General features: G+C 40.6%; 1 protein-coding gene across 1 annotated transcript in view; it reads left to right on the forward strand.

Annotated features, from left to right (window-relative positions):
* Nucleotides 1–12,146, forward strand: part of LOC125031858 (radical S-adenosyl methionine domain-containing protein 1, mitochondrial-like) — a gene marked incomplete in the record, with an annotated part of 27,613 nt that extends 15,467 nt beyond the window's left edge. The window contains 3 exon segments of the mRNA XM_047622848.1: nucleotides 1–52; nucleotides 239–345; nucleotides 11,380–12,146. Coding sequence (XP_047478804.1) covers nucleotides 1–52; nucleotides 239–345; nucleotides 11,380–12,053 — 833 coding nt within the window.
* Nucleotides 12,147–12,397: the final 251 nt, after the last annotated feature.

Here is a 12,397-nt window from a genome sequence, read left to right on the forward strand (position 1 = left end):
GTCGTGTTTCATTAGATCTAATATTCGGAAGACCTAGACAGACACATAAAAGGTTTGCAGTGAATCTATTCCTCTGTTACAGATAATGAAATAATTGTGTATGTACTCGTGCCCATTCTTTCTTTTGTTTATTTATTTATTTATTTATCTCTTGCTTGTTTGAGAGAAACGGAGTACATCTGTAGTATTGTTGAGAAAAGCTTATTTTGTCGATATCAATCACTTTCTCTTCTGACAGGTGGATGGACGAACTCCATAAAGTACTGAATGTATGTGATGATCACTTATCTTTGTACCAGTTAACAGTAGAGAGAGGAACAAAATTACACCGGCAGGTGGCTGCAGGTTAGTTTTTCTGTAAAATCTTGTATTCTAATAAACATTATATCTCAGAAACTTTAGGGTTACCTCAGGGCTATTTGGCACAACAAAGTTGAAGAAACAATTGAAGGGAGAAAAAGTGATAAATCTTTATTAAGTCAACAATAAAGATCTAACAAAGGAATTTAACCATTAACCAAGGTGCATAAAACCAGCTACCTCCATTTCCATTTAGCCTGTTGAACACAAAAATAAAATCTTCTGGCAATTATAACAATATCAAGTGGACTGATATCTCACGGCATACTCTCATTGGCTAAATGAGAGAACGCCATTAGCTCCGTCCCCATGTTGACCGTGTCAATCTGTGTGATATAAGTTTTCAGCGTATTTTCTTTGAAAATGGTTCAGTAATAATAATGGTAAAAATAATCGATTACTATCTTACAACCTTATTGCCCACCTCCCCATAACACTACCCCCCTCAACACTACTCCCTCCTCCACACGCCCCCACCCTTCTACTACCCCCACCTCTACAAGAATCCTAAATACTCTATTTAGCCCAGCCAAATGGGACCAATTTTTCGTGATCCCTCCCACAGCTCCCTACTCTAACATCGCCCTTCTCTTCCAGCAATGCCTCCTAAAACAAGTAGGCAAAGTCTTTTTCCGTTGCCGACCTGATCACTCCTGTCTCGTCACAGTAACATCTGAAAACCAAGCTATAGCATTAGCAAAACTAACTGATCTATATGGTAATCCCATCCCTACAGAACCTCATCCACCCCTCAATACTTGCACTGGAACTGTTTCTATCTCCCTAACAGATTGCCCAATCGATGACAAAGATTGGTCAGATTGTGGAGAAGACCTACTTGCCTGTCTCATGGACAATGATGCAACATATGTACTCCATTCCTCCCAGAGGAAATTGTAAGAAATCCACAAACATTGCCAAAATTACTTTCTGTAGACATGACCTTCCATTTAATGTTTACATAGGTGGGGAATCACTACCTGCCCGACCATACCAACCTCCTCCTCGTCAGTGCTAAAATTGTTGGCGTTTAGGACACCCAGCCAAACAGTGCCATTCCACAGCCAGATGCCGACTATGTGCCCAACCTGGCCATACTCGATCAAACTGCTCTGCACAATCACGCACATGTGCAAACTGTGGGGCCCCCATAATGTATATTATAGAGGTTGCCCCACCTACAAATTTGAGTGTGAGGTAGCAACTCACGGATTCAGACTTGGACTCACTCTACGTGAAGCCAGACAGGAAGCACGTCGACAAGGTTTTTCTCTTCCCCCTTACTCCAGTAATGTCGCTCACTCTGCCACTCCCCCTACCTCCCAAGCTCCTACACCCTCTCCTAAACCTAACCCCCCTCCATCTAACTCCCCCTCTTCTACCTCCTACCTTCCCCAGTCAAATTCGTTTACCATCCTAAATCCAGACACTCCAATCTCTACTACAGCCCCAACACCTTCCCCTCCCCCTCCCCGCACTACCCGCAGCAGACAGAATAAACGTTCCACCCCCTCTTCCCCTACCCAACAATCACCTCCACCTTCCTTTGCCCCTATTCTTCAGACACCAGACTTCTCTTCCCCCCCTCACAAGAAAACCTTTATCTCACAAAACTCCCCAACCAACTCCATTACAGAAACTCTTGAAGATATTCAGAACTACATAATCGGGTCCCAAAATGATACTCATCCACCTTCAAATTCTATAATTCCCGCTCCCTCCACACTCAAAGTGACTGTCGATATCCATCCTCCTCCTACTCATATTCTCCCTACACCCAATCCTCCTTCCCCATCCCAACAAAACCCATCCCCTCCGACTCCAGCCCCACCTACATTAACCCTCCCACCATCCCCTCTATCCTTTCCACTTCCTCATGGCTACACACGTGAATCCCTTATTATCCCCAGACCCTCTACCTCCTGACACCCCTCCTGATACAACACCACCTCCCCAACCTCATTTTTTATTCCACACTCTAGCACCTTCCCCTTCAAATTCTCCAACATGTACTACAATAGTTATTACTAAATCAACGAAAGTATAACTATCCTTCATTGGAACATTCGCGGTTTTCCGCTCTCACAGACCTGACCTCCGTCACATCCTCTCCTTTTATAACCCATCCATTATATGCCTTCAAGAGCCTTTTCTTACACATTCTCCAATACCAATCCCCAATTACCATTTTATTTCTTCCCCACACTCCCTTTATGTCTCGTCCATACTTATCAACCAGAAAACACCTTATGTCATACCTCCCTTACAAAACACTGTCCCTTGTACAGTTATTCGTATCTTTCTTCGCCGCTGGATTACAGTGATTTCAGTCTACTTCTCCCCTTCCCACCCCATTAACTTTATTGCTTTTGAAAACCTAATTTCCCAACTTCAATCACCTTTCCTCATAGTAGGTGATTTTAACTGCCGCCACACTCTTTGGGGTGATTCTATCACCAACACCCGTGGCCGAACTCTAGAGCGCTTCCTCTCCACCGCTGATCTTATTATTCTAAAGACAGATCGCCCCACACACTTTGATACACCCACGCAGTCTTTTGCATGCATTGACCTCTCTCTATGCACCCCTTCTCTTTATTTAGATTTCCACTCGTCAGTTCAAGACCACTTTCCCTATAGCGACGACTTTCCAGTTCTCCTTTCTCCAACTTTATATGTACGACTTCCCAACTCCCCACGCTGGTGCTTTGATAGAGCCGACTGGCGTACTGGCGAATTGTCTTTCCTTCCGCTGACGTCCACGCCCGCAGACTGGTGGAATCCTCCTTAATAAAGTTGCTGCCCAATTTCAATCTGAACAGCGGCTTTTCTCCTGCAGACAGTCTCCTTGTTTCCTACATCCTCCGCCTTCTCCCGTATGCCGGCCACCCTGCACATAGTCCGGCCAACCCTTCGACCTGATCTGACCTCCCTTCGCTTCCGTTCGTCTGTCCTCACCTGCCCTGGGCTACCGCGTTAACTTTCCATTCTCTCATTTATATCCCTTCCTCTCCCTTTCCTCTTCAGACCAGAGGATGGAGTCCAGGTGGATTCCAAAACTGTAGTCTCACTTTCAATAAATCTACTTTTACATTGTGGATTTTTCTACCATATTTATACATATATATGTATACATATATATAATATATATATATATATGTATATATATACATATACATATCTGTAAATATATATATATATATATATGTATGTATACATATATAAATATATATATATATATATATATGTATACATATATACATATATATATAAATGTATATATGTATGCATACACACACACACATCTCACACACACACACACACACACACACACACACACACACACACACACACACACACACACACACACACACACACATATATATATATGTATATTCAAATATATGCATATATAAATATCTATATATTGATATATACATATATGTATATGTATATATATATATATATATTAGCTCTCTTTTGTTTTTATAAATATATGTAATGTGTTTTGTGATACATTAGTTGTATGATTTTTTTTTTTTTTTTTTTTTTTTATGATAAATTCGTAGAAAGCGTTTCGACTTTGCACATACCTTGATAGAATAAAACAGTATTAATATTTATATCCCATTTCTTCTTTGTTATTTTACTTCTTTATTATAACATACCTAAGCTGGTGCATAAGGAAATATAAAATTGAAACCAAGTAAAATATATGATATATGCCTAGAAGTAATCGCTGTTAATGATTGCCTGTAAAATCAGTCTAATATGCAAATTGCCAGAATGAGGCAGCATTCAATATTACTTTAGTTTTTGCTCAGTTTGCTACCATTTTCTATTATCTTCACCCAGCCTACCATTCTCTCCCCCCCCCCCCCCCCCCCCCTCCGTTCTCAGCCACGCCATGTAACGTCATAGGCCTTATCACGCAAAGCTGCGCAGAACTTCGAAATGACGAGACCTTACTTTATATAGACCTTGCCTACGAGGGTCCCTCATGGCGAACCGCCAGACAAGGGTTCGGCCCATCTCTAGCCCCAGGAGCTTCGATTCATTGCTAAATGCATCAAGAGCAACCACTTGGGCTTCCAGAGTCTCAGATAGAAAATAGCAACATCGTCAGCAAATTCAAAGGCGGTAATCTTGATACTGCCCGTAATTGCTCCACAGTAGCTCTACCCAGTATTCAGTCCATGTAAATGTTTAAAAGTGTTAGTGCAAAAACAGCCTTGCTTTACCATGAACTAACAGGGAAGAATTGTTGGAATTCCTGTTAGTCTCAGTATTTCCAGAAGTAATTTTCGATGCACCGCATCAAACTTCTTCCTGAGGTCGATGAATGCTGCAAGCAGCCCAAGCCCAAACTCATGTTGGCTCTCTACAATGACTGTGCACTGTTACAGTCTATTGTGGACTTACAAGGAATGACTCCAGATTCTCTGGCTTCTTGTGCCTCAGCAGGTGGTCTCTGATACGTGAGCTAGAACCTTGCCTGGTATAATGAGCAGTGTAATGCCTCGGTAATTGCTGCAGTCCCACCGATCCCCTTTCCCCTTTCAGAGAGAGGTGACCACATCCCTCAGCAGCTCAGGGGGAAGGGTACCAGTCTGCCAGATGGCCGATAGAACAGCATACAAGCCCCTAGATTCTCCACCAGTCTTTAAGAGTTCATCCTGACTTCAGTTAGGATGGCGATATCCAAGCTGATGGGTGGATCCTCACTGATGGGTGGATCTTTCCTGATGGGTGGGTCTGGCAAAGAAATTGTTGGTGGATCAATCTAGTACAACTGCTCATAATACTCACCCAATGCTCCTGCACCTCAACAGGATCTGAGATTGTAAAGGCTCTTTAAACGTCTTAAACATATGGTTTAGCAATAGTGAAAGGGACGGTTGGCTTAACCTCTTTTATTGAGAAGCGTGAGCAACACAGATAATTCACAAGGATACAAGTCTTGGTAAGGCTTAGTGCAGGGTGTATGGTCAGCCCAGAGGACGGTTGGCTTAGCTGCCAGCCTTGACCCGACAAGCTTTCGGCAGGATCTTTTTCTCTGACCTGGGTCATCCTGGGCCTTAAGTACTGGTGAGTGGCGTAGGCACGCCACTACTGCCGGCTGGCTTAGGCTAGTGTGGCACACCACGTGGGAGCCAGCCACTTGGGAGCTAATCATATATACTATATTGCTCGGCCACCTACTAACGCCTCGCCCTTGAGATGCCTGATATTTGCCTCAAGAGTGACCCAACCTGGCTGGTTCTTAACTTGTAAACACTTCTTACTTGCGTGTGCTGTCCCTGGTGCATCTTGGTAGCTGCTCGTCCCTGTCGTCATCTAACTCGGCGGCTTACTCGCTCAATGCACGTTCCCGCTGATCTCATCCAGGTCCTTCTCGCTGCTTGTCCTTGTCAGGATTATGGGCATCCGGCAGGAAGCGTCCTCTTCAGGTGACGAGCTCCTGGAGGTTGAGTGGATCTGCGGCGTCCAGGCAAGTTCACAGTATTATAGGTCGACTGGTACCTGCTCTGGTGAGTTCCTGGTCCTTCACTGGATCTACGGGCGTACTGGCAGGCGACGCCCTTCCACTTCCTTGGGCGGCTTGCTCTGCTCTGACGATTATCCTGTTCTCCAGGCTTCTGGCAAACTTCCATTGATGTTTTTCACAGCATCCGAAGGTGACCGTTTCTACAGCAGGGCCTCCTTCGGTACCATGACAGATTATACACACAAGGGCCAAGATAGTAAGAGAAAAGAAGAGATTACAGATACTAGCCGATTATTTATAGAATTTGTAGTTTTTATGGTTGACTTTTCGGTATTTTCGTCTTTTTTTTATTTTGTGTTTTATTTCACAAAGTTAAGGAAAAAAATTGAGAGAGACGCAGCCTCACGCTAGCGAATCTTCTCAAGGAACAATCTGCCGAGGCAGACTTCATTGACGGGGGGGTCTATACCACAAGAATGTCGAGCAGGAAAAATTTATAACCCACTCTAGCTGCGAGTCTGTGATGGGCGCTCATGCAATGCCCTATGGGTATTTATCATGATTCACAAATTGATGGGATTTACCCAAACATGGCAGTGATATCTAAAGTGTGAGCAGGGTGTGATTAATAAGCGAATCACGATTCTAGCTTAATCCCTAATCCTACATTATTTAACGGACGTAACAGTGGGTCACACTGGCTCAAAAAGTTGCCAAACAAACTAATGTCGGAGCACGGATCTATTAGGCACATACGCAACCCCAAGTAATCAGGCATTCTGACACTATGATAAGGGGTAGATCCCTGGCACTATATAAAAATGTAAGTAATTCGCGTTACAAGCTCCGCTCTAGCGCCGATAGAACGTGTCACCAATGAACATGTAACGGATGCTACATGTTATCCTATAATGTAACAATCTCGAAAACAATATACAGGAAATGCCAGCTGTTCTCACATTCATTTCACCGTGTCAATCCCTCAGAGTGAAAGTTGGGTCAGATCACACAGCTGTCCCAAGCAGATGTGACTAATAGGTTTCACTCGGAGGTCAGGTCAAGACGGGAAATGGGTAGTGAGAAGAGAATAATGATATGATGTTCATGAAAACAGTAAAATCATGAACGCGCTTAATTCGTTGCAATTGAAACAATATACTCTCTAATCACGAGAAAAATTAAACAAACATGTAATAAATGAACAATATTCATATTGTTTGAACCCATACCGTGATCACACAGTAATATGAACAGAGGTCAGACGAATGGAAAGCGTACCATTTGCTGTCAATCAGCACTTTAACCTAACAAAACAAGCGTGAGCGTAACTGCACATACGGCTTAACACATTTAGAAGGAAGATAAAAGAAAGGAAAAATGGCCCAAATATGTACTCAACAGGTTCTGAAGACATTGAAAGATGATCGAGCGGATTTCGGAGACTGTGCGTCCATGTTGCGAGCCGAAAAGGTCGCAACTACACCACTGCTACTAGATATGTAAAGACTCTATATTGAGAATAGTGCGTAAACACGTAGAGCTTAGTGCTGGGTGTACAGTCAGCCCGGAGGGGGGGCGGACGGCTGGCTCAGCGGCCAGCCTTGACCCGACAGGCTTTCGGCAGGAACTCTCTCTGACCTGGGTCATCCTGGGCCTTTAGTACTGGTGATTGGCGTGGGCACGCCACTACCGCCGGCTGGCTTGGGCTAGTGTGGCGCATCACATGGGAGCCAATTATATATACTATAGAGATGATCTGGCCACTTGCTGAGCGGACCTGGCTACTTGCTGAGTTCAACTTTCTCAGGGCTTGGTTGGCAGCACGAAGGTCATTTACTAGAAAATGGCTTTTGCTCTCTTCAAGATTCCTGATAAACTGTCCCTTGTCCCTTCTCAGCAATAGTGACCTAGTCCTGTGCACCATGGAATGATGAACGTCGCGATTCCCTAACAGTTGAGCCATACAACAAGCATCTGTGGCATCCATTGTCTCTTGCAAAATGAAATTCTGTCTGGCTCTTGGGCATTTCTCAATCAATTCTTGAGCTGCATCGAATATTTCATGCTTGACGGTGTCCCACAGAAGGTATCCCAAGTGCTGCAAAAATATAACTTCAGCAAACCCCTGGACACATTCTCCCCTCCCTCGATCTGTCCATATGAAACACCCTAAGGCGATCATAAGAACGACAGGGAGTTTTGAAATGGACTTGGAGAGTAGCCACAACTAATCTATGATCAGTGCCACAGAACTCGACCTGCAGTTCTGGAGGATCCTCCAGCGAGTGTTAACAAAGATGTGGTTACTCTCCTTGGCCACATTACTTGCATCTCTGTACTAGGTCAAACTATACGGGTTAGAGTGCTGATACCGGAAAAAGGAGGCTATTCTCGCTGCCAGCATCAGCTCCCTAACCATGAGGACCGAAAGACATGTCATAGCCAATTCGATTGCAGCCAGATACCGCAGTGAAGTCACGAAGGACAATGCGAATATCTCGTCGAGGACAGCTATCTGTCACAAATGCAAGTTTAGCATAAAACATCTTTCACATCAAGTTTATAAACATCATTAGGAGCGTAGACAGCAATAAGCGACATGAAGCCAAGTGTGAGCTTCAGTCTCAATACCATTATACATTCATTGACTGGAGTGACATCTACTAAAAATGCTTAAGTTTGCTGGAGATGGCTATGGCTACTCCCTGGATATGGTGTTCATTGCTACGGCCTGACCAGTAATAGGTGTAGCAATTCACACTAGTCATGCCGATGGTAATAACGTATCGCCGTCAGTTGAAAGTCATGTGATCTGAACCATATCAGAACAGCTCTTTTTACATCTTCAACTGATGGAAAATTGAACACTGACTGGTCCACTTCCACCACTGGGCAGCCAATGCTTTGATTGAAATTTGGCCTCGGGGTCGTACTGGTAGAGCCATGTTTTATCCCCTGTCACAATTCCCTGCAGAATAGCTTCAGAGCCCTCATTCCACCTGTTCAAATTTTCCATTAAAGATCTACCCTTGTTTGCTGCTGATCTGGCCGAAACAGCCTAGGGACCCATCGAGGGGAAAGCTTGCTTAGCTCAAAATTCACCAGAATTGTGTGTGTGCTGAACCCACATAGATGTTGAGTGTGTCTCCTACTGATTCAGTGGTTATTTTTCTATTCTTTTCAATCATGTTGTGAAAAGCATCAATGGTTTCCTCCCAAACTGACATTGATGGCCTGCTACTGCGAGGCTCATCTTGAATTTAATTTCTTCAACTTCTAAACCGCCTTATCCATTTGTTGATTGTTGATTTTTTTTAGGGCATTGTCACCATAAACTTGCTCCAGAGCGTTAGTGATTTGTCATCCTCTCAACCGAGTTTCACCATAAATTTAATGTTTGTCCTGGCCTCGATTTTAGTGGAAACCATGTTTGAATGGTGCCTGACTTCCAACTGGCGGCGAAGCATGGAGGCGTTCATGTTTGAACACGGTGGTACAATGCAGAGAAATCAAAATCCATCCATATAATGTTTAATTATGGACTTTTTCCACAAACTATTTGAAGTCCCCTCGTATATGTGTGTGTGTGTGTGTGTGTGTGTGTGTGTGTGTGTGTGTGTGTATGAATGGTAAAGTACAGTATCATGTTAATACTATGGTAGAAAAACCCTCAATGCACAAACTATATTTATTAAAAACGAGACAACAGTTTCGAATCTGTTGTTTCGTTTTTAATAAATGTGTATATATATGTGTGTGTGTGTGTGTGTCTTTATGTGTGTGTGTGTTTATATGTGCATTTGTGTGTATATATGTATATGTATATGTATACATATATAAGTATATGATTATATATGATATGTAGATTTTTATGCATATATATATACGTGTACATATATGTTCCCATACATATATATAAATATAAGTAATACATATATTTATACGTTTATACAAAAATATGTGTAATCATGTATATATGTATTTAACTCTCTCTATACACACATACACGCCCATGCACATGCACACACACAGACACAGATGTATGTATATATATTTACATATATATATTACAAATGTATATATGTATATATACATATATATATACGTATGTATATGTATATATGTATATAATATATGTATATATATGTTTATATATTTATATATATGTACGACTGCCGCGATGGTCCGGTGGTTAGAGCACTGCGCTCCGACCCTCGTGGTGCCGAGTTCAATACCCCGCCGCGGCAGTCGTAAAAATGCCTGCTCCCTGATTGCTAGCTCGAGCCCGAGAAAACGACATATCGCCTTGGAAAGTCAAAACGCAGGTGCCGTAGGGGAAGTCACCGCCGTGGTACAAGTGTTAGCGCACCGAACCGCGGTTGATTAGGAAGAGCATCCTATCAGGCAAGGGTGGCACTGCCATATAACCTCTCAATAATGAACTGAAAGAGGCCTATGTCTTGCAGTGGAATGAATGGCTGTTAGAAAAAAAAGTACACATACACATATGCATGTATAAACATATATGTAAATATGAATTAATTTATATGTATATATGTATATATATTTATGTATATTTATATCTATATATATTTACATATTTATAGTTATATGTATATGTATGTGTATATATATATTTATACATATATGTAGATATATATCGCAAAAATATATATATGATATATACAAATATATGTATATATAAATATCTGTCTATCTATATAAATACATATATGTATATATATTTATATATAAATAGGTTTATAAATATAAGTAAGTAAGTATACACATATATAAATGTATTTGTATATGTATTTATGTATATATTTATATATGTTTATATATATACTTATATAAATATATGCATATATATATTTATATATATATATATATCTACAAATTTATATATTTATAAATATACATATGAATAAAAGTATATGTAATAAATATATAGACAGATATATATGTTTATGTATGTATCTATCCATCTATGTGTGTGTGTGTGTGTGTGTGTGTGTGTGTGTGTGTTAGCTATTATACATATATATATATATATATATATATATATATATGGAATGAAGTTGAAATCCAGGAAACTGTCTGATTTTTAATAAATCTAGTTCGTGTTTGATGATTTTTTTACACTAGTTTGTGCGTTGTGTTTTTTTCTACCATGGTATTAACATGGTAGCGTGTATTACCATTTATATTTAAATATATATGCGTTTGTGCCTACTATGCATATGTGTGTGTGTGTGTGTGTGTGTGTGTGTGTGTGTGTGTGTGTGTGTGTGTGTGTACATATATATAGATAGATAGATACGTAATTATATATATAAGTATATATATAGACACATTCATGTACATGCATATATATATATATATATATATATATATATATATGTGTGTGTGTGTGTGTGTATTTTATATATATATATATATATATATATATATATATATGTATGTAATTGAATTCAATATTTTCTGTTGAAAAATGATAGTTTGCTGATAGAGACTATCTTGTTTTCCAGGGGAAGTAGCACTGCCGGAAGATGACGTCATGGCAATGTTGTATGAAGCTTCAGTGTCTTTCCTTCATAATGCTGGGTTCAAAAGATATGAAGTTTCCAATTTTGCTCGAGGATCTGAAGCTGAATGTTTGCATAACAAGTTGTACTGGAAGAATTCACAATACATTGGTGTTGGACCAGGAGCTCATAGCAGAGTTGTACTTAAAAACGATACTCTATTAAAATCAGAAAGTTTAAAACACCATCATACAAGAGATGACAAAACAATCGACTTAGGAATTAAAGAAAATACCGCATACAAAAATCTACTGACCAGGATTTTTTGCCGTGCTGCAATTGTAAATGCAGCTGATCCAGTAAGTTGGCTGCAGGAAGTTCACCTTTATGGAACAGGGGCTCGTAACATAAAATTTCAAACCAGGTTAGATATCTTACATGAATATGTTGCCTCTGGCTTAAGGACAAGTGAAGGGGTTACTGCTGCCATATGGCAGTCTTTCTGTCCATGGAGAACCCTAGTTGATATATTTCAGGAAGACACACTTTGGCTTCAAGAGAAGAATTTATTGGAAATTTCTGATGCCTATATGAGAGCTACAGAGTTAGGCTTAAATGTACTGGATTATATATTGCCATATCTAATTAATGTTGTTGAGAGGGAGTTAAACAGATAAATTAAGTTGCAAATAGTCGTTGAGAGACTGTCTAACTGTACATGCCTAAGTTGTATGATGTATGTTATTTGAAATAAAGTGATTTGACTTCTTTTCAGTTGAGATAATTGAAATGAAAACAGTACCAGCAATTGTAGTAATTGTAATAACAGCATTGGTGATGCTGCTGCTATTTTAGTATTAGTTGTGGTAGACGTAGTCACAGTAGTATGCATGCGACTAAAACTACGACTAGACTACTACTACTATTAATAATAATAATAATAATAATAATAATAATAGCAGCACTCGCCGTTGTAGGTCTAGTGTGCTGAAATATAGACTTCGTGATCTGTGAAAAGGAA

The sequence above is a fragment of the Penaeus chinensis genome, chromosome 2, assembly GCF_019202785.1.
Source record: "Penaeus chinensis breed Huanghai No. 1 chromosome 2, ASM1920278v2, whole genome shotgun sequence".
Taxonomy (NCBI): domain Eukaryota; kingdom Metazoa; phylum Arthropoda; class Malacostraca; order Decapoda; family Penaeidae; genus Penaeus; species Penaeus chinensis.